This window comes from Megalops cyprinoides, chromosome 14 (genome assembly GCF_013368585.1).
Source record: "Megalops cyprinoides isolate fMegCyp1 chromosome 14, fMegCyp1.pri, whole genome shotgun sequence".
NCBI classification, from domain to species: Eukaryota; Metazoa; Chordata; class Actinopteri; order Elopiformes; family Megalopidae; genus Megalops; species Megalops cyprinoides.
In genome coordinates this window covers 31,491,746-31,515,224 of record NC_050596.1, presented here as the reverse complement: position 1 = coordinate 31,515,224, position 23,479 = coordinate 31,491,746, and the positions used below count along the sequence as shown (strand labels likewise).

The following is a 23,479-nucleotide window of genomic DNA, read 5'->3' as shown; positions in this document are numbered from 1 at the left end:
ACAGACGCGGGCGCGGGGTGAGGTGTGGGTCGGGGTGCTGGCGCGGGTCCGAGGCGGGCCGCCCAGCTCCGCCCCCTCCCTCCCCGCGGGTTGCCTAGCGCCTGAGCTCAGCGGGTCTGCCAGCGTGGGGAGAGATGACACCTGGCATCTCCGAGCGCCGCGGCGCCGTGACTCAGCAGGCCCTGCAGGGCGCTGGAGCTGGCGGGGGGGCGGGGGGGTCCCGCTCTCTGCTCTCCGCTCCCCCCCCTCAGACACACCTGCACCGGCGTTACACCATCCACACCAAATGGGCTCTGGCCGATCCGCTCTACATGGGCTGAAGAGGCCTCACTCTGTCACCAGCAAACAGTAATACCAGCATCTTCAGAATGAGAACCCCCCCCCCCCCAAATGGCACACACACACATACATACACATACCCACACACTCACGCACACACAAACATACCCACACACACGTTTTTATCCAGATATCCAGCAAAAATAATGGGCTGCTACCACCTTTGGCTTGGAAGCCAACAAACAAAATACCACAGAATGGACTTCACTTCCTTTGGCTTGAAAGGGAAAAGAAGGCTGTGGTTGACAGTGTGTATGGTAGAGCAAGATGCAGATTTTTGGTGTAGTCTAATGCTGTTGCTAGGGAGCCGTTCCCCAGTAATACTGTATTACTAGTGGCTCTGCTGGACTTGAAAAAATGGGAAATATGTATATATTCCACCTTTAGTAATAAGAGAAATTGCATAGTTCAGTCTAGGCGATATGACCCCTCATGAGTGAAGTGGGGTGAAGGTTACCCTCATTGTGTTGTTATGGAATGACTGCACTCCGACAGTAGAAACAAGTGGCATTTTACAGTTTGGCCAGCTTTGGACTGCTGCTGATTTCTCCCTCAGTGCGCCTCACCCCACTTTCACCTCTGCCAAACTGGAGTATTTCCCAGAATCCTCTGCGTGTCTGCTTCGGAGGGCGATATGCATTTGATCCCTCCTCTTCTGCGCGACTCGGTCCTGCTCTAACCGTAAAGACACAACACCAGATCCAGGCCCAGCCGTCAGAGCGAAAAGGGTGAGCAGCGAGCGTTGGCTGACCTCTCTGAGGGGGCGGGTCTCTGGCAGGCCGTCAGCGCTCCGAGCACAAACTGCGCATCACTGCCAGAGAATCCAGTCTGTGGGAACAGAGGAAGGCGTGCAGGACGCCAGAACCTCGACGGGCCGCTAACGTGTTCTGCAGATGCGCATATTTGCCGTCCTCAGCTCTTGCTGAGACGTGCACTCAGATGTGAGATGTGAGGTTGCTAAAACCATCTCCGAATGTGGACCCGGCATTGCATCAGGCTGGCTACCACTTGCAAGTGACGCGTGATGAGAGCAGTTGTTTTTTTTGTGGTCATTAAAAATACATCAGGAAATGTCAGCAGTTCTCTTTTGTCTGTTTTGTGTATTTTCCTTGCAGGATTTTTCCTATATAAACATATACATACACACACACACACACACACACACACACACACACACACATATATATGACATACACATATATGATATAAAATTCAAATGGGATCACAGATATGGTGAAGCAGACAGACAGTAAACGAGTGGATATGTTAATGGATTTTCTGTCATGGAAAGTAAACATTGCTCAAGTAGAAGTTGATGTATTACTGTGAAGCTTTAGATAATGTGGAGATGTAGCCAAGATTAAGGCTGTAATTGATTGTAACATGTCTGAAGTGTATATAATATTTCATAAATGGATGTCTGTAGTTATGGACGTTGCTGTACTGCTCTCTTGATTTAATTAGCTAAACAGATTAGATTCTGTTTTCTTCCTTGTTTGTTTTGTGAGTTTCTCAGATCCAAGGCTCAGTACAAAGTACCAGCATTTCATTTGCCTTTCTCCGGTTCTCCACCTGACTCAGAGGTCCACTCTAGTGTGTGATACCAGTGGACCGCAGCCAAAGGAGCTAGCTAGCTGGCTGTCATTTTGGGACAGTTGCAACAGTCTCACTTAAATGGGCTTTTTGTTGAACAAATAAGGATTACGTTCTGCATGACTCAAACATGAGTTTTTCGCAATATCTTTGTGTGAAAAGAGTCCTTTTTCAGCCTGCCTGCTTGAGTGGTTACAGTGAACTTAATTGACATTGTATATCACATGGGGAAAGCATGCGAGACCATGTCGTGATTCTCTAAGGAGTAGCTGTGCTTAGTAGGGAATGCTTTGATGAGTGTCAAGTGATTTAATTATGTAACACAATGCTAGTATAATTAGCTAATAATAGTTACCTACAGTTAGCATTGATTATAAGTATGTATTTAATTAGCTACCTATTTAATTAGATACATAAAACTCATGTACTTGTCATGCATAATTGTGTAGCCTATGAGTCAGCTATAACAATAACGATGACACCTAGGTTTTCCAATTTTAATATTTTTAACAAGCGCTGACTGCTTTCCCTAAAGGGCAGGTATCTGTAGTACATTCGGTGCTGCTGGATGCAGGGAATCGTGTTAAATTCACCTTTTTAGCAGGGGGATCTTCTCTCAGAGCGGTAAAAGCAAGCAGCTTCAGCGAGTCTCTGGGAGAAAAAGTTCTAAACCACAGCAAAGGGATCGCAGAAGGGCAGCCACAAATTTTGCTGCACAGATTGTCTGATGTAGAGGGCATCTGGATAATCCCATTCTTTGAAATTACGAATATTACCCAATCCACATACCCGCTATAAAGAGCAGTGGAGGTGTGCTGAATTTTTGCCGTGTTGAGACCCCCCACCCCCACTGATAGATTAAAAATGCCTTTCACGAAACACTCCCCCAAGTACTTTTTATGCATAAAAACTTTTAGATTTTGGTTAAAGAAAAAACTTCATTAACACTTTACACCTTAAAATAGGCTATATTAGCTGATTCATTACACAGGGACCTCTGACTGGTGTTGTTCTCCAGCCACTAATTATCTTCCTGAGATTCTGTACCAGGAGGTCCACCGCTGTCCAGTTGAAACAGGGAGGCTTTGAAAGCCTCCTGAAGCTTGGATACAAAGAACCTCCTTTCAGTTTGATGTTTTTAAAAATCTGTACCTACAGTGCAGAGGTGAGGTAGCAGAGATAGAGCACCGCGTGGGGGACGAGCCTGCGCCGTTAGCCGCCTCCGAATGCAGGCCTCTGAGCGTGCAGCACCTGCGCCCGTTCCGCCATGCCTCCGTCCTCCTCCTCCTCCTCTTCCTCGCGCGTCTGATGCCTGGCTCCCCTCGCCGCCGAGCAGGCTTCTCCTCTCACGCGCTCCTCAGCCCGTTCCGCAACGCCAGGCCGCTCCTCTCACGCGCTCCGCAGCCCGTTCCGCAACGCCAGGCCGCTCCTCTCACGCGCTCCGCAGCCCGTTCCGCAACGCCAGGCTTCTCCTCTCACGCGCTCCTCACGCGCTCCGCAGCCCGTTCCGCAACGCCAGGTCGCTCCTCTCACGCGCTCCTCAGCCCGTTCCGCAACGCCAGGCCGCTCCTCTCACGCGCTCCGCAGCCCGTTCCGCAACGCCAGGCTTCTCCTCACGCGCTCCTCAGCCCGTTCCGCAACGCCAGGCCGCTCCTCTCACGCGCTCCACAGCCCGTTCCGCAACGCCAGGCCGCTCCTCTCACGCGCTCCACAGCCCGTTCCGCAACGCCAGGCCGCTCCTCTCACGCGCTCCACAGCCCGTTCCGCAACGGCAGGCTTCTCCTCTCACGCGCTCCTCAGCCCGTTCCGCAACGCCAGGCCGCTCCTCTCACGCGCTCCTCAGCCCGTTCCGTAACGCCAGGCCGCTCCTCTCACGCACTCCTCACGCGCTCCACAGCCCGTTCCGCAACGCCAGGCCGCTCCTCTCACACGCTCCACAGCCCGTTCTGCAACGCCAGGCTTCTCCTCACCCGCTCCACAGCCCGTTCCGCAACGCCAGGCCGCTCCTCTCACGCGCTCCACAGCCCGTTCCGCAACGGCAGGCTTCTCCTCTCACGCGCTCCTCAGCCCGTTCCGCAACGCCAGGCCGCTCCTCTCACGCGCTCCTCAGCCCGTTCCGCAACGCCAGGCTTCTCCTCTCACGCGCTCCTCACGCGCTCCGCAGCCCGTTCCGCAACGCCAGGCCGCTCCTCTCACGCGCTCCTCAGCCCGTTCCGTAACGCCAGGCCGCTCCTCTCACGCACTCCTCACGCGCTCCACAGCCCGTTCCGTAACGCCAGGCCGCTCCTCTCACGCGCTCCGCAGCCCGTTCCGCAACGCCAGGCTTCTCCTCACCCGCTCCACAGCCCGTTCTGCAACGCCAGGCTTCTCCTCTCACGCGCTCCACAGCCCGTTCCGCAACGCCAGGCCGCTCCTCTCACGCGCTCCACAGCCCGTTCCGCAACGCCAGGCCGCTCCTCTCACGCTCTCCACAGCCCGTTCCGCAACGCCAGGCTTCTCCTCACGCGCTCCTCAGCCCGTTCCGCAACGCCAGGTCGCTCCTCTCACGCGCTCCTCAGCCCGTTCCGTAACGCCAGGCTTCTCCTCTCACGCGCTCCACAGCCCGTTCCGCAACGCCAGGTCGCTCCTCTCACGCGCTCCACAGCCCGTTCCGCAACGCCAGGTCGCTCCTCTCACGCGCTCCACAGCCCGTTCCGCAACGCCAGGTCGCTCCTCTCACGCTCTCCACAGCCCGTTCTGCAACGCCAGGCTTCTCCTCTCACGCGCTCCTCAGCCCGTTCCGTAACGCCAGGCTCCCCGCGGCCCGCCGCTCAGCTCCGCGTTGCCACGACAACGAGAAGGCACGACACCCACTTTATCTCACAGTTCTCTGCTCAGTGACTCTGTACTTTTCTGACTGTAAAATTCGCATTCGCTGATCCTTCACCCCGTCAGCCCTTCTCTCCGTTGCGTTCATTACCGTGGGGGTATCGGCGTCGGCTGTACAGGTGAATAGGTGAAGATCTCAGCTGATTGTGACAGAGCCAGAATAATGTGTGTGTTTTTCTTTTCTGATAAGTGCTTTACAAATACATTATTCGTCTGTTTTGTGAGTCTGTATTTGAAGTGGTGGATTGTATGGTAAAAAAAACAGCTATGAATGCTTTGATTGATCAGAGTTCTGATCCCCGGACAGAGGCAGTGTCTAAAGCATTAGATAATGACATTGAGTTGAAATGATAAGGTCTTCTTGTGCTCAGTAAATGTCTCCCTATGTGACTGTGCCTGATGAACAGGATTTAATTATGACCCCCGTGTTGTTCCTGTCCTCCAGGTCTGCCATGTTAGCTGGCATCATGATCCTCCTGGTCTTAATGATGCTGGTTCTGCCCTCTTCCAGCCTGGAAGGTAAGCTTTATTTGCACAACCTCCTCTCTGAAGACCGCAGTATGTTTTTGATTGCACAACCTGTGGGGCTCCATGCCGAATATGAGAGAAATTCGCATATAGCAGGAGCAGTGAATGGACTTCTGTCAGCTTTAGTGGGAGTAGGTTTTGCTGCCATCTGCATGCTAACCACACGCTAGGGCAATCTCTCTGGAGCTGCAGACTACTGCAGGGATTGGCGGAAAGTCTCTCCTGATGGAGAGTCTCCTGTTCTGGCCTGGAACAGTTCTTTAGCATATTTGCTTTAGCAATAAGCATTCCTGCTAACGCCATGCTGTTTGGTCATTCCTAATGCCTTTCATGTACCTCTGATCCCTCCTGAGTGGTGCTTCAGACAAGTAGACTTTTCTCTCCATTATGATGAGGATTTTATTCTGCACTTGGTTTTGTGCCTTTGAAGCCCTCTGAAAGGGGATGAATTTAGATCTGTCCGGCACCTTAAGCTGCTGCTGTATCGGCAGACTGCCCTACCATTTCAACCCCATAAGTAGCACTGTCCTCTCCGTCTGCTTATGTAATATAATAAGGGGCTCAAAAGAACGTCTTTGGATTAAGGAAAAAAAGTGTTTATAGAGGTTATAGGATGAATTTGTGTATTACTCATATGATGGGGTTGTAGAGTTGCTGGATTTGATACTGATATGCAGTAGCTTATTTTGATGAGCTGCCTTTCAGTAATGGTGATGAAAGCATAATCATACCTATGTTTGTTATTTTTTATTTGTAGTGTTATAATGCATCAGCATCAGCTGATCTTGTCATCTGCTGACAGTGGCACAGGGGTCAGAGAGAGAGAGGGAAATGTTGCTCTCACATTATCGAAAGATGAGCATCGATGGCTTCATTTGGCTGATGCTTCGCACATTTTTTACCGGTTCATCTCTCTGCACATCGAAAAGCACCTTGGCGGCTTCCGTTAAAACCCAGGGAAAATGTTTGGCTTGATGTAACAAATTGTGAGTCGTCATCATCGTAGGAGTTATTAAACGTGTCCAACTAAGCACCTGCAAACATATAGACATGTATGTATAAGGCTGGATGCATTAAAATGCAGATACCGTCGTTTAGGGATGCATGAAAGCACTGTAAAATAGAAGAGTTTCAGCCTCACCATGTCTGTGTCGTGGGCAGGTGTCTGAGCTGGGTTTACTGGTATGACCACTATGGCCACAGAGTGACCACTTCATCAGAAACTCATTCCTATACTAAGCTGGCAATGCGTTTTTGACTTCCTGGGTATTTAAAAAGGCAGGTTTAAGTCATAGCCACTCCCTGCAGTGGAAAAAGTATGGCAGTGATTAACAACCCCAACAAAACTTGTATTTTGTTTTGTTTTTACAGTTTACTTGCATTGGTCTTAACAAGATAGGATTGATTCAGTCAGCCTGACTACATCACCTGTCCTGTGGCAAATGACAGGTATAAGCCATTTTGAAATTCGACCAATAAGAATGTGTGTATCCCCTGTGTGTCCCGCCCAGATGAGGAGGTAACGCCTGTCTCTCCGGATCATGAGTGCGCCTGTGAGGGCCGGTTGTGCACAGACGGGGATCGCTGTGTGGGCCAGCAGTGCTTTTCCTCGTTAACGGTCAGCGACGGGGCTCGGGTGTACCAGAAGGGCTGCTTCCAGGAGCGGGACAGCGTGACCTGCCACGCCCCGCCCTCGCCTGGCCAGCTGCTGGAGTGCTGTCGGGGACGCCTGTGCAATCTCAACGTCACGCTGGAGTTTCCCGCCCAGGGTGAGGCAGCCTTCAGGGCAGCTCGTAGGAGCAGGGATTCAGTGTTTTATCACATGCTGAATGTTGAAAGTACAAAATTAATGCTACAGATGTTCCCTTTCATTTTATCTTGGATTGCTGCACTGATTACCAAGTGAGGGTTGGTGTGGTCAAAAACCCCACCACAAGAGGGCAGTGAAGATCTTCCATTTGTACAGTGACGAGTTGTTGGGAATGTGTTGTTCATAAAATGCTGTTCATGGCCTCTAGCATTTTGTGAACTGTTTGTTTTCATAGTCCTAAAAATGGATTTATCATGCATGCATTGTTTCTCCTTAAATTTGGCATTTGTTGGAAGTTATTCTGTCAAGTTGTTTCAAAAATTCAGATTTAATTTTGACAGGGAAATGTGAACTGCACAATATTGGTTTAGCCTGTGTTTTCTGGCATAATGTAATTGGCTGTGCGTGGTTGTAACATGACGTGGCTGTGTCATGCTGGTGCTGGAACATGGAGCAGAGCATTTAAAAAGCATGATTTCAGATGTCATTCATTGAGTTTGGGGAGCAGCAGAGTGAAAAGGTGATTGAACACAGGGAATTTCCCTGCATTGCTAGCAGGATTGATTTTGTTGTCTGTTTTCCTCACTCGTCCAAGTATGACGTGTAGCTTTGAGATTCGTCCCACAAGATCCTCAGGTTGGTGGTTCTGTCTCGTGTTTCTGGCGCAGATGAGGAGGTGAAGCCCGTGTCCTCCGATCACGAGTGCGTGTGCGAGGGCCGCTCGTGCGTGAGCGGGGACCGCTGTTTCGGCCAGCAGTGCTTCTCCTCGCTGACGCTCAGCGACGGGGTGCGGGTGTACCAGAAGGGCTGCTTCAAGGTGTACGAGCAGAGCAGGATGACCTGCCGTACCCCGCCCTCACCTGACCAGATCGTGGAGTGCTGCCAGGGCCACCTGTGCAACCTCAACGTCACCGTGGAGCTACCTGTTCAAGGTAAGACAGGGTGCAGCTACCTGTTCAAGGTAAGACAGGGTGCAGCTACCTGTTCAAGGTAAGACAGGGTGCAGCTACCTGTTCAAGGTAAGACAGGGTGCAGCTACCTGTTCAAGGTAAGACAGGGCGCACCTCCTCTCATGTGCTTGGAACAGGAGTCATAGCCTGTGGAAATTCTTAAAGCAGAGTGTTTTATGTTCAGTAGTCAATAACATTAAAAAATGCGCCTCAATAGGATGCTCGCGTACAGATCCATCCACCATGCGTGTCTGCACGGCTCAGGGTGGTCAGAGTCCTGACTGGGACCTTAACTGCCATTTAAACTGAAACCTGATTCCTTTTAGCATCTGCTGTTTCAAGGAAATGGAGAATGTTTGATGCTTTTCATTTTCTGTTTGAATTGCTTACAACATTTGATTGATGTTTTCCATTTGTCGTGAAATTTAATTAAAAAAACGAAAGTTTTTTGTTTGAAACAGTGCTGGTCATTGCTGCGCTGTCTTTTGCTATGGACGCATATTTAATGCAGGTGTAAAACTGGGCCATTGTTGGAAAGTCAAAGGTTTGTAGCCGTACCATTTTCCTCAAGTTACGGTACGGTTTAAAGTAAGAGTGTTTGCCTGTGAGAGAGGGACATCTGCCCATCTCTGTGTGTCACTCTTTTACCACCCTCTTTCCCTGGCAGGGCGGTCTGCAGGCGGCGGTCTGAGTTACAGCGTGACTACCCTTGCCATCGTCATCGTCGCCCCCGTCATTGTCCTCATCTTCCTGTCCGGAATCGCCGCCCTGGCGTTCCGCCGGATCCACCAGAACCGGATGGAGAGGCTCACCGCTCGGGACGCCGAGTACGGCACCATCGACGGCCTGATCGCCTCCAACGTCGGAGACAGCACGCTGGCGGTGAGTCACAGCTCAGTATACCCACACAGCTGCAGCGAGTCTCAGCTCTGCGGTGAGTCACAGCTCAGTATACCCACACACTGCTGATCAGGCCGTATACTTACACAGCTGCAGCGAGTCTCAGCTCTGATCAGGCAGTATGGCAGTATATACCCACACAACTGCAGCGAGTCTCAGCTCTGATCAGGCCGTATGGCAGTATATACCCACACAACTGCAGCGAGTCTCAGCTCTGATCAGGCCGTATGGCAGTATATACCCACACAACTGCAGCGAGTCTCAGCTCTGATCAGGCAGTATGGCAGTATATACTCACACAGCTGCAGTGAGTCTCAGCTCTGATCAGGCAGTATGGCAGTATATACTCACACAGCTGCAGTGAGTCTCAGCTCTGATCAGGCAGTATGGCAGTATATACTCACACAGCTGCAGTGAGTCTCAGCTCTGATCAGGCTGTATACTCACACAACTGCAGCGAGTCTCAGCTCTGATCAGGCCGTATACCCAAACAACTGCAGCGAGTCTCAGCTCTGATCAGGCAGTATGGCAGTATATACTCACACAGCTGCAGTGAGTCTCAGCTCTGATCAGGCAGTATGGCAGTATATACCCACACAACTGCAGCGAGTCTCAGCTCTGATCAGGCCGTATGGCAGTATATACCCACACAACTGCAGCGAGTCTCAGCTCTGCGGTGAGTCACAGCTCAGTATACCCACACACTGCTGATCAGGCCGTATACCCACACAACTGCAGCGAGTCTCAGCTCTGATCAGGCCGTATATTCACACAGCTGCAGTGAGTCTCAGCTCTGATCAGGCCGTATACCCACACAACTGCAGCGAGTCTCAGCTCTGATCAGGCCGTATACCCACACAACTGCAGCGAGTCTCAGCTCTGATCAGGCCGTATATTCACACAGCTGCAGTGAGTCTCAGCTCTGATCAGGCAGTATGGCAGTATATACTCACACAGCTGCAGTGAGTCTCAGCTCTGATCAGGCTGTATACTCACACAGCTGCAGTGAGTCTCAGCTCTGATCAGGCAGTATGGCAGTATATACTCACACAGCTGCAGTGAGTCTCAGCTCTGATCAGGCTGTATACTCACACAGCTGCAGTGAGTCTCAGCTCTGATCAGGCAGCACGGCTGTACTGCAGTGTGGAGCTGGGAGAAGCACACTGCTGTGATTCAGGCTGTATTCCCCTTGACAGAATGCTTCCCCTAACCACGGGTAGCTGAGTCAGTAAAGTCATCTGGCCGGGCCCTGCTGACCAGACATGGCTAGTTTAATTCCGAGATGTGTCCTCAGCTGACTGGGATTCCACAGTGGCAGGACACAGTTGGCTTCTTCCTGCCAGGACACATTACTTCGGTTAGCAGATGCTCTTATAAAGAGGCTGGGTGGGTGGGCCTGTGCTGGCCAGAGTTTTTTGGCTTTCTGCTGTATCAGCACCTCCTAGCAGCTGGTCAGCCAGCTAATCAGTGAAATATTTACCCACAGCAACTTGCAAGGCTTACAGTTTCCATGTATTACCCATTCATACAGCTGGATGTGGCCTACCTGGGAGCTGAGCAGGTGCCCTTTGGGCTATGAGCACCACTCCTTATCACTGCTGCCTTGCAGTGTTAGAGATGGAGGGGTGTGTCCGGCTTCAGCAGTTCCCATGGAGATGCACCCAGCTGGGCATGGTCACTTGCTGAGTCACTATGGAAAAAAAAAAATGTTAGCAATGTGAAATGATTGCATCTGTTATACAGTGTTTGTTTAGGTATCCTTACCCCTCTATGGGTGCTCTGTGCTGTATTTCAGTGAGAAAGGAAGGCACTGTGAGAACATTCAGTTTGAGGTTGAGAGACCTGCGTGTCTTGAAGTCACATGATCCCAGTGAAACTGCTCCTTTCATCTCTGAGACTCTCTGCTGGCCCCTGAAAGACTGCCGCCAAGCCTAAAAGCATTCTTTGTTTGTTGTGATCCTTTTGATAAACTTTATTCAGTTTGCGCACTGCGAACCTCCGAGTAAATCTTATTTCAGCTCAGACTAACTGAGGGCTGTTTACAGTACAGCTCGCCTGTTATTCCGTGTAGGAGCTGCAGGGCGTGTTTCGCTGAGATTGCTGATGTTGGAGCCGTTTCAGGCTATTTTCAGAGCGTGTTGAGGCGCTTGGCAGACGGACCCCACACAGGCCACCGCCGCTGAACGCTCGCATGCATCTGATTTGAAGAAGCTGGCGGTGCCCTGCGAAGAGTTATTAGGAAGAGCCATTAAAAGGGAGAGCCAGTAAAAGTATGTTTCAGTTAAAGGATGCAGTCCCCCCCCTCCCCCCCAGTCCCATGCTGGCCCTGTGCGATGCTACAGCTTCATTCTGCTGTCTGGAATATGACCTGATTTCAGTTACCCACCCGGGCTCTGTCATTATCCCAAACCCAGGAATGTTCCCATTAGCCTTTGTGGCTTTCTTGGAATCTGCTCTTGATTCTGCTCCTGTCTAGGTGGCATTTGTAAGACCAGCTTGTTTTTATTCTGTGAGGACCCTCTTTTTTTTTTTTTTTTTTTTTGGCCAAGTTGAACGTTTTCTCATTTCTCAGGTTGCTCAACTGCGCCCTCTTGCGGGAGTAGTGGCACATTGCAGGACCTCTGCCAGGTCTGACTCTCAGTTGAGGAGACGAAAATAAGACGGCTGCGAGCTGGGCCTATTTCGAGTGTGTGATGGGGGTTAGATCGGATCTCTCGCACGCCCATTCATCACCGGATGCCTGGTAGGATATGGTGATGAAGCGTCTTTTATTTCCCCTGTTTCGCAGGAGTGGGCAGCTGCAGTGCCCAGTCATCGTAATCAAGGGTCAGACAGACCAAAATAGGACCCCTGCAGGAATGTGGGCACAAGCTACACAGGGCGATCGGTCCTGTCCGGTCCCCGCATGTAGTGGACATCCGCTGTGTAGCCAGAAAGGTGGCACACCCTGTAATTTTGCAGGAGGCAGTGGGCACATCTCCTCCTGGATAACATTACAGTACATTTGCTCCAAGGGTGTACTTGTCCAGTTTATACAGCTGGATATTTTCTGAGGCAGTTAAGTACCTTGCCTAAGGGTACAACAGCAGTGGCCTCCTGTGGAATCAAACTGGCAACCTTTGTGTTATGAGCACTGCTGCTTAATCACTCTGCCACACTGCTGGCTAATGTCCCCAGCCCACACCACCCTCTCTGTCACTTCCTCTTTCTGCTTTATAAAGTGTGAGTCAGCAGGCTGGCTACAGTCAGAGGCAGACCTGGAGGGCCTGAGTGTGGAATGACAGGGTGCCTTCAGACCTTCAGAAAGGTTCCTTTAGAGAGGCTTGTACCACATAACCTCAGTCAGTCCAATATGTAAGAACTGGAGGTCATTGGGTTCACTGACCATTATAATGTGTGAAGGATTCTTGGTCTTTTCAAAGGCAGATGGATGGTCCAGGTTTAGAAAGGGGATGATTCACCTCCTTGGTAAATTGCCTTCCTGATTCATGACCTTTGTAACATGGAGCAGAGCAAATCCAAGCGCAAAGATGACTCGGGACACAAAAGGCTTGGTTCAAGGAAAATGATATTCCCTTTACTGAAGCCTCAAGAGAAAGCAAACCAGGCTTCGTACAAGAGTTCACACACAACAAGCATGGCAAATCAAGGCTGAGCAAATACATGGACAAAGGGCAGGGCTTAAATAACAGAAAACACAGGTGAAACCAATAACTAACTAACACAGATAGAAGACATTAACTTAATGAACACAGGAAGTTATGAGGCCATCCTGGGAAGCAGCAGCCGTATCTCTGACAACCTCACTGCTGCTCTTGTGCATCCCTCCTTGCCGATTGGTTGATTCACTGCTGTTGTTGCGCATCTCTCCACGCTGATTGGTGGGTTCACTGCTGTTCTTGCACATCTCTCCACGCTGATTGGTGGGTTCACTGATGCTCTTGCACATCTCTCCACACTGATTGGTGGATTCACTGCTGTTCCTGTCCTCTCCCGCAGGATTTGCTGGATCACTCGTGCACTTCAGGAAGCGGCTCTGGGCTCCCGTTTCTAGTGCAGAGGACTGTCGCCCGGCAGATCACGCTCAACGAGTGTGTGGGTCAGTAACCAATCAGATCCTGACCTCCCTGAGGGGAACAGCGCATTTCACCACACCTGCCTCCCGGCCCTGTGCTCCCCCCCCAATCCAAAATATCCTCACTCTGCCCGAGTGCACAGAGGGCTGGGTGTGCAGAGCAACGTGGCGCAGATGGCATTTGCCCCGTTTGCCTGGATCCATTCTCCTCAGGGTGAAATATCCACTGAACTGTGTTAATGTGAGCCAGAGCTAACCTAATGAAATACTAATCCTTTTTCCATCATTTGAAAGTAGTCAGGGTTCTTTTGGTTGTATTGTACCTGGGTTTCATTTTCTCAGCAAACAAGCCCAGCTTGTGTCATTAGCTTGTGTTGGTCCAGTCCTCTGGTTTTAGGTGATGTGAAAGTAGTGATTATGACAGCCCATTGCTCTCCATTTCCCCTGGGACAGGAAAGGGACGCTATGGAGAGGTGTGGAGGGGACAGTGGCAGGGGGAGAATGTGGCCGTGAAGATCTTCTCCTCCCGAGACGAGAAATCCTGGTTCCGGGAGACAGAAATCTACAACACTGTGCTGCTCAGGCACGAAAACATACTGGGTACGTCCAGGAGAGAGGGGGGTCCTGTGTGTGTACCTTTAGAGACAGTGATGATCAGCACAAGCAGGTGCCATTCAACATATGTCACAAAGTTCAAACATTCATTTCTTTAATGTTCAGGGAAATCTGTGTGACCTGTGCAGGTAACCTCATCAGGAAAATGTCGTAGTTGAGAATGCTGTTTGTCTTCCCCTTGCCTCACAGTGAACTGCCAGGTCCAGTTTTGTGTAAAGCAGGGGGTTCAAGTCCTTTAAGAAAACCTTGGATTAAAGCTTTGAGTTGAAGTGACTAAGCTGAAAGGGAAACCGGAGAGTGATCCAGCGCTCCTACGTGACCTGGGTCGCCCCCACACGGATCTCCAGCACACTCTGTTTTTCAAATGCCATGTGGCTCCTGTTCAGCCGTAATGTGCTCAGTGCTGGGCATGTTAGTGAGTGGGATGCCGAGGATCCCTCTGTCAGAGTTTCTGAAATATCTTTTTCGATTGGTAAAAATTTCTTAAATATCGCTTTTTTTGCAGGCTTTGATTTCAGTTACACATCTTGGCTAACACAGAAGAGACTCTTTTAAGGGAGGGTTTTTTTAAAGTTGTTTTTCTTTTTTTTTTTTTTATAAGGATGTATGTAGCATATAAGCACATATGTACAAGGCCCTTTTCACCATTCTCCTCCTGCATATCCCCATACTGCCTTGACACATACCTAGTATTCTTTACCGTACATAATAAAATATGTGTGTGTGACCTTGTTTGCTCTGAGATTGCGAATGGTGCTGAGTTGGTTGCTGCCGTGATATTCGGGGAGGAGATTCGGGCTAGGAGGCACAGATGGCCCTGCTTCCAGGGCCAAGTGTGGGTGGATCAGGCAGCAGATCGGTGTTTTTCGCATTTTCTTAGGTGCAGAAATGTTTCCAGGCGTGATTAATACAGAGCCAGCCCCCATATCTGGATCTGAAGTAAAATATTGTGAGAAAACTAGCTGATTAATTCATGCATCAATCACTGGAAGGAAATGGTAAACACAGAAGACAGTGTAGCTTTGGAAGTGATTTAGCATCAGAATTTAAGCCTCACTACAAAAAAAGTGTCACAAATGAGACCATGTCCTCAGATTGGATCCTCAGTATGGATTCCACTGCATGTACATCACTTCTGATTTTTCTCCCTTTATATTTTATATATATATATATATATATATATATATATATATATATATATATATATATATATATATATATATATATAATGTATGTATATATATGTGTGTGTGTATATATCTAACTTCTGGAGTGGGCAGTTGTAGGCACAGTAACCCCTGTACTGGTGCAGGAGCTCTGAAGCATGAGTGCGCTCCTCTGACACATTCGCATAGAGCGGCTATTCCTAACACTACCAATGCCACAATGCACTGGAGCGCACACACTGAACTGGATAGGTACATGGGCAATAACGTGTGGCAGGCTGCATGAAACACCAGGGGGCGCTGCCGTAGCCACACCACGCTCCTGCTGCTGCGGGCTCGTGGTGTTTGACTGATGACACTACTGGGCTCGAACCTGGGTCGCGGCACTCCACCTGTGCTCTAAACAAGCACACTTTTGGGCTGTTTTTGAGAATGACTGATACTGTGTCTGAAGTGAAGCCATGTAGTGCTGCAGTTTGTTTGAAAGCACACTCATGTAGGTGCTGCAGTGTGTGTTTGAAAGCACACTCATGTAGGTGCTGCAGTGTGTGTTTGAAAGCACACTCATGTAGGTGCTGCAGTGTGTGTTTGAAAGCACACTCATGTAGGTGCAGTGTGTGTTTGAAAGCACACTCATGTAGTGCTGCAGTGTGTGTTTGAAAGCACACTCATGTAGGTGCTGCAGTGTGTGTTTGAAAGCACACTCATGTAGGTGCTGCAGTGTGTGTTTGAAAGCACACTCATGTAGGTGCTGCAGTGTGGGTTTGAAAGCACACTCATGTAGGTGCAGTGTGTGTTTGAAAGCACACTCATGTAGTGCTGCAGTGTGTGTTTGAAAGCACACTCATGTAGGTGCTGCAGTGTGTGTTTGAAAGCACACTCATGTAGGTGCTGCAGTGTGTGTTTGAAAGCACACTCATGTAGTGCTGCAGTGTGTGTTTGAAAGCACACTCATGTAGTGCTGCAGTGTGTGTTTGAAAGCACACTCATGTAGGTGCAGTGTGTGTTTGAAAGCACACTCATGTAGGTGCTGCAGTGTGTGTTTGAAAGCACACTCATGTAGGTGCAGTACAGTACTGTGGTACTCTCACTAGAATTCCCCATCCTGTCCTGCTGTGTCAACTGTTGTGAGGTCAGACACAGTACTGTAATCTAGGAAGACAGTGATCCCATTTATGGAGGGAGAGATTTCCAGGGAGGTCTAAGGCGCGCTGTTGTAGCTGTCCACAAGGAACTGTCCACAACGGCGTGGAGCCGGCTTACCTTTAAACAGGTGCTCTGTGTGAACCGGCAGAGATGCAAACTGTACTGATGCTGAGAGAGAATGTGTATGTCTCTGGCTGTGCTCTCCTTCTCCCTGCTTTATGTAGTCAGTGAGATTTCAGATCAGAAACCATCCGTACACTTTTCTCTGTGTCTCTGTGTGTATGTGTGTGTGTTTAGAAAGTTGCTCCACATGTTACACAGAGCTGTAGGTTTTTGTTCACTGCTTTATGCTGTTTTTATAGTTCTGCTCACCAAGGCTTCTATGGCACAAACATCCTTGAAATAAGCAAAGGTGAAACAACTTTCAAAAACCTTCCTCTCTGTGCTAAGATGAGTAACTGAAATCAAATCCTGTACATAAGTGTTATTGACTGTAACAAACGTTTAGCACTCATAAAAGATATTTTAGGCCTTTGAGAGGACACTCTGCATCCCACTCAATAACCTGCCCTGTGCCAAGTCTGTTATATCTGAACAGAAGCCACACACCTTTTGAAAAACAGGGCCACATTTTCTGTTTATACTCATGTTGACCTAACCTCATTGCACACTGTAATCTGTGTCTGATTGTAACATTAACTCTGTTCAATGACGGGCCCTTCCGTCCTGTCGGCTGTTTATACACGTGTTGACTTAGCCTTATTACGTGCTTTAAGCAGGGGCAGCAGTGTGGAGTAATTGAAGGGAGTGAGGTTACTAACCAAAAGGTTGCAGGTTTGTTTCCCTGCTGGGGCACTGCTGTTGTACCCTCGGGCAAGGTACTTAACCCAGAATTGCCTCAGTAAATATCCAACTGTATAAACGGATAAGAGCATCTGCTATATGCACATAGCTTAATGTGGCATGATAATGTAATAGTTAAACCTGCAAGCTGTTGTGGGTGAGTTTATTATCGGAGCATCTGACCGCGAGCGTGCTGGCTGCCCGCAGGCTTCATCGCGTCGGACATGACCTCCCGGAACTCCAGCACGCAGCTCTGGCTGATCACGCACTTCCACGAGATGGGCTCCCTGTACGACTACCTGCAGCAGAGCACGCTGGAGGCCGCCGGGTGCCTGCGCATGGCGCTGTCCATCGCCAGCGGCCTGGCCCACCTGCACGTGGAGATCTTCGGCACGCAGGGCAAGCCCGCCATCGCCCACCGCGACCTCAAGAGCAAGAACATCCTGGTCAACAGGAACGGCCAGTGCTGCATCGCCGACCTGGGTGAGCGCCGGCCTTCCTGGAGCAGGGCCCACGGCACACACCTCACTGCATTGATCCCGCGTGGGCCATTGCTCTTGTAGCCTTTGGCAATGGACCTTATTCCAAACTGCCTCAGTAAAATATCCAGCTGCTTCAATGCATAGCATGTAAAAAGTTGTGCATGTCTCTGTGCAACTCACCTAAAGAGACTGAAAAAAGGGGGGAAAATTCCCCCTTTTTGTGCATATGTGATGTGCCCATTTTAATTCGGTCACATCGAGCGCATACAACACCACAGTGGGCTTGACAGGATATATTAGCTTGTATCAGCCAGCATCAGAGAGCATTTGCCATTTGTTAAAGGTTATGCATGGGGAGCAAAACAAAGCCAACCTCATTAGAATGCTGGATGGCCTTGCTTATGGAGAGCGTATCCGTCCATATTTGTACAAAATGTACCATCGCTCAGGAGTGGTCATGGTCAAGTGGTCCTAAGTGACATTCAGAGGTGGAGAGAGAAGCACTCGAGAAGCAGCGGCCTGCTGATGGAAGAGTTCCAGCCCGTGTCCCCTTTTTCAGAAGGCCTGTAAATTTATCTAAAGAGGGGAGTGTTGGCGAGGTCTGTCCTTTTAGTGTTGCCCAACACGCTCCGATCGAGTGCTTGAGCTACCTTTAATGAGCTTCACACAGGAAATGAGATGACCCCCTGCTGCTCCAGAGTGTGCTGAATTCTGTCCGTCTCCTGTCTGCCGTGTTTGAGTGCACACGCGTTTCATTCCTGGAAGCGCTTCCAGCGTGCGTGTGAAGTCCTGTTTTTATGCTCGTGGCCTATTTCCGAGGGGGAAAACTAGAACCACATGGCGTGTGTTGTTTTATGTTTCGGTTTAAAAACATGCTCCCCTGTAATGTTGTTTGCATCCAGAAGAGGCCAGTGTGCATGCCTGTTCATCTTGAGAGCATGCAGAAATGAAAGGCAGCATGACTTGATGGGTCATAGTTTATTTTTACTTATTTCGCTGCATTTTACATGTCAGGGTTTGGAGCAGCCTTTGTGAATATTTCTCAGAATTTCTTTACCGCACTCACATCAGTTAAAAAACAGGAACTGCTTGAGACTGCAGCTTTTACAGAGCTTGAAGTACCTAAAAGCATCGAGCAGTACAACTTCATTGACAACATGAGATGCCTTTGCAAGCTAGAGACTCAGGCATAAAATGATATCCGACAGGTGCTTCGCAAGGTTGTGTTTTAGGGAGCCTCATTTTTATTTTTAATATTTGACCAAAATGTGACTCATGTACCTTCAAAATCCCCCCACGCCTCAAGGATTCACATGCTTATCGTCTAATTTCCCATGATGCGCCAAGGTATTCCTGTTTGATTACACTGAACCTGTTTGGGTAGCCTAACCGCTATGTATACACATAGTATTTAAAATTGCATGGCTTGCTTGTTACTTGTGTAATTAACTTGTATAACAACCACAGTGTCTACACAAAGGAGTTAGTATGTAGGTAGACAGCACTGTGAAGGCCTAGTGTAAATGCACATGTAACGAGGTCACCCACTAAACTCCTTCTCCTGTCTCAGGGCTGGCTGTGATGCATTTTCAAGACACTAATGAGCTGGACGTGGGCAGCAACCCGAAGGTGGGCACCAAGCGCTACATGGCCCCGGAGGTGCTGGACGACACCATCCAGACGGACTGCTTCGAGTCCTACAAGCGGGTGGACATCTGGGCCTTCGGGCTGGTCCTGTGGGAGATCGCCAGGAGGACAGTGAGCAACGGTCAGTGCTGGTTTTGTGCTTCCTTGACTTTCTTGCTTGCTGTAGATTTGTTTTGGTACTTTCACCAACGTCACTGAGGAAGTGGTTGGAATGATATCCAGGATGCATTACAGCGATCCAGGCAGGAGCTGAGATGCCTGAAAAGGACTGGCTGAGTGAGAGAGTGAGAGAGAGACTGAGCGAGTGACTGAGAGACTGCATGTGACGCTGTGTGTGTGAATGTTACTGTTTGTGTGTCACCGTGTGTGTGTGTGTGTGAGAGTGGGTGAGAGACCAGGCACATTATTGTATTGATGAATTTTCTTCTTGCTTACAGAGGTCTTGGCAGTTTCTTGTCACTTCTGCATCTGATCTGATATACTGCAACGCTGAGCTGTAAGAATGTCTGCCCAAGACTGATAAGTGAAGACAGGGGCTAATTATATCACCCACATGAAAAACGATACAGTGGCTAATCACTGACCCCGAGTCACCGACAGGTCCACTCTGGCACGGCAGGCTTTATATCTCAGACTTTAGCCAACAGTTTTGTTAGTGTGTTGAGTTCTTTTCTACCTAATGTGTGGGAAGATGACAGATTGTGCCACATTGAAGTGATTCCTTTCTGAGGACAGCTCCAGCTTATACACTGTATATGATATACGGCCGCTCTAAAGAGGCTACCGTGTCTTATCTGAAATGGACACTGATTTTTTCCACCAACAGTAAAATGGCTATTAATAGTGGGCACCGGGCAGACTTCCACAGCTTGTGGTGTACTGTAGGGTAACGCAGGACACTCCCATCTGAACTCTGAGATGGTTCTCCTCTCAGTCATCATTGCGACGTGCTTCAGTTAAACGTGCCTTTTAATTAGGCCTTCTTTTCACCCTTGCTTATCATGTCTGTCACTGTGTAAAAGTAAGCGCCCATACCGATAGATAACCATACCATATTAATTGCAGATGAACTGCTTGTGTTCAGCAAAATGCCCAGCTTAGACAGTAGATGAGAAGTTTTGTGCCTGAAAGTTCGTCTTTGTTCTGCAGGGATTGTGGAAGACTACAAGCCTCCCTTCCACGACGTGGTGCCTAACGACCCCAGCTTCGAGGACATGAGGAAGGTGGTGTGCACAGACCAGCAGAGGCCCAACATCCCCAACAGATGGTTCTCAGACCCCGTGAGTACAGCAGCCCCTCTCCGAATATTAAGCCTCTGTCCTCCATTATGGGCACCGAGTCAAAGCAAATGTTAGCTGTTCGCCCAAAACATTTGTTTCACAATGAATGAGTGTAAGATTGGTTTTCTGTTTGTGTTTTTGTGTTGGTCAGCACTGAAATGAATGAAAAATGTTGGGTAACAGTGAAAATGGTTTCCTTTGAGTCATCACACAGAGTTTTGGACAGGACATCTTGTGGTTATATTAAATCTTAGACCTTATCCATTATACAGAGTAATTACATATTTGTATGGCAGTTGGAGCCCAACCAAAAATCAATGTTGTGATGGTGGCATCAGTCTGTGATATGGTGGAGGCCATGATGGGAAATCAAGCATTTTAATGAGGGGAGGTCTGTAGTGTGTTTGGTGCTGGTTGATATGAAAGGGGATTAAGGTTGGACAGAACAGAAAGAATGGACATCAGTGGTTTATTTACCTTATGGTTATCATTTAACATATGTTGAATTGGAGCTTGAAACTAATTTGTAATGTTTTGGAAAAAAGGCATTATATATTTTAAAATGAACCCCTTGGACAGCATTTGGTTAGCTGTACTGAGGCTGAGGTTAAAAGCCTTTGATCTATGAACACTTCATAGTCCTAAGGCTTTCACGTATTAACATGGAACCACCCTTTCTGCATTTTTTGTTTCTGTTGGCGCCGTTATAGGTGTTGCACATAAACAGGTTTTCTTGTGTCACAAACTGTTTATTTTTTCCTCTCTTTCTCGTCTCAGACTCTGACATCCATTGCCAAACTCATGAAGGAGTGCTGGTACCAGAATCCATCTGCCAGACTAACAGCACTGCGCATCAAAAAGACTCTGACAAAAATCGACAACTCGCTGGACAAAATTAAAGCGGACTGCTGATTCTCCTCCAGAAGGGAAACTTAAAGGCCTTTAAGGTGTCCACCAGGGTGTTGCCTGGCAATCAGAGAAGGGACTGGTCAGGCACTGTGCCCTTATAGTGGCACACAGTATTTATTTTAAACAGCTGATGGGAAACATTTTGGCATCCAAAGATGGCTTAGTGGGCATTTAAAATTGTCAATAGCCAAACCTTAGGTAATTAACCCTCTGAATTCATAGGAATCTAACTAATAGTCCTGCTATTAGTCAACAGAAAATATTCACCAGGGCTTTGGAAGAATGGAGGATATTGCTGAAGAGGTACTGTTCTCTTTGACTCCTCATTGGTAGGAGAAATTTCTGAAAATATATTTCGTTTAGCAATATTGTCTGTGCTTTTATTATTTTCTCTTTTATTGCACTAGCAATCTTTGCATTCCTTACTTGCACGGATGCATTCTGAAAAGTAAAACAATTTGCCAAAAACAGTATATTTTGTATCACACATGAGCACAGTTTGTCATCATTGTTATGCAGTATCGAAAAAAGGAGTATTTTGCTATTTAGCAGCATCTCTTGCACTGGTGTTAACAGCTCTCACAGCCCTGAACTCTCTGTAAGAGAGTGTTTTTGCTATTTGTCATTAAGTCTGTCATCTGTTTAACATGGCGGTAAGTTGTAAACTGTGCTGCAGCTAACGGTACTCTTTTGCTGTCCTTCTCAAGATGTCTTATGTATCCTGTTGCAGAAAGCTAATATATCACCCTTCACTCTTGCATTACCCATCAGTTTTATTATTCTAACTGCTGCGTAAGCTATGTTAAGTACAAATGCTAACGAGTAAATAAACATTTACTAGAAAGCACAAAATTCAATCATTTTTACAGGAGTGAGTTTTTCCTGTAAAGGTATATTGTCTTCTCACTAAAATATGTGTATTGTAAAGTCAAAGTTTTTTTTTGATTTAATCAGCATTTTATATAAAGTAGTGGTTTCTATTGATTAAATGGAAAAATGCAGCGTTATAACTACTGGCTGTTTATTATTTGTCCCATCTGTGAAACAGGGCTGAATGACCTTTTAAAAGTGGAGATCGTGAACCTCTGCTACAGGAGATCAGCTTATGATCTGAACACAATTAAACCTTAGCGTAGGGGGTGTTTCAGTGTACTGGAAAACATATACCTACAGTATGTTTAAAAAACATAAGGGAATATCTTTTGTTTGTGGCCTATGAAACATTTTTACATTTTTTATGTGGAAAATGTTCACTAATAGCTGTGGCAAAAAAGTGGTAAAGCTAATTAATTCATTAATGAATTTTGTATGTATTCTTGTGAATAAATGCTGTCCAGTGAATTATTATTATTATTCTTATGTAGCTGGTGCTGTTATTATAGGTGACATGAATGATACCATTACGGATTCACTCACAAAGAGCATGTCATGTTAAAAATACAAATACTATGAAAAGAACTGAAAACAGAGTAAGATTAAAAACAAATCCACTGAAAGTTATTTCAAAGGGGAAAATATGCTATTAGAAAAATAAATGTTCAATATATAACGCATGAATGAATGAGTGGAAAATGAAGGAGCAGATGGATTACCGAGGCAGGGCTTGAGATGGTACGCCTTCAGGAGGTACTGAAAGGTAATCTGACACCGCAGCCCCTACGCTGACAGGTATATTCATTCCACCAATGGAGGAGAAGCCCAAGAGAGGAGGAAAACCTATGAGTGAGTAACCGCAAGAGATGGAGGAATGACTCTGTCTGCTTAGTCTGGGATGAATCGGCCCATACTTTGCTGAACTACAAACTGAAACTACTGTTTGTAACACATAAAGCATTGATTGAAAGTTGGGGTCACATTGGCCTCAATTTGAGCTGTGTAGTGCTGGGGTCCGTGCCATTGCAAGTCAGTCAATTCAGGGAATGAACTCAAATTCAGTTAATAAATTGAAACTTGCCCATTATTTTCCATTAAGGTTTTCAATGGAATTGACCCTGACTTTGGAGTAATGGAAGGGCTGTGTAATCATTTTGAACTGAATACATTATACAAAGCCAGCTGTATGTTTACCCCCATATTACCCCCATGTTCGCAGACTTAAGGTGAATCCCAGGGCCAATCCAGCCTGTCACATTGGCAGGTGAGCCACTATCTGTGCATATCATATGAAGGTAAAATCTAGGCACGTTGGAGTTCGAAGACAGTGTTAAAATGTAACTTCAAATTATGTATGTGTATCCTTAAATACTTTGTACGTCGGCAAATAGTTTCTAGAGTCAAAAATGACTAATATTAAAATGCCTGTGCTGTGGTTAGTGACACTGTGTGGAA

General features: G+C 47.8%; 1 protein-coding gene across 3 annotated transcripts in view; it reads left to right on the top strand.

Moving 5' to 3' along the window:
- LOC118788860 (activin receptor type-1-like) overlaps nt 1–21,962 on the top strand; it is a 31,052-nt gene extending 9,090 nt beyond the window's left edge. For all 3 annotated transcript variants that reach the window (XM_036545017.1, XM_036545019.1, XM_036545018.1), the window contains exons 2-11: nt 5,246–5,319; nt 6,840–7,097; nt 7,807–8,070; nt 8,756–8,970; nt 12,988–13,087; nt 13,517–13,663; nt 17,041–17,316; nt 18,886–19,083; nt 20,112–20,242; nt 21,020–21,962. In XM_036545017.1, coding sequence (XP_036400910.1) covers nt 5,246–5,319; nt 6,840–7,097; nt 7,807–8,070; nt 8,756–8,970; nt 12,988–13,087; nt 13,517–13,663; nt 17,041–17,316; nt 18,886–19,083; nt 20,112–20,242; nt 21,020–21,154 — 1,798 coding nt within the window. In that variant the 3' untranslated portion in view covers nt 21,155–21,962. The remainder of the gene's footprint in view (nt 1–5,245; nt 5,320–6,839; nt 7,098–7,806; nt 8,071–8,755; nt 8,971–12,987; nt 13,088–13,516; nt 13,664–17,040; nt 17,317–18,885; nt 19,084–20,111; nt 20,243–21,019) is intronic.
- Nucleotides 21,963–23,479: the final 1,517 nt, after the last annotated feature.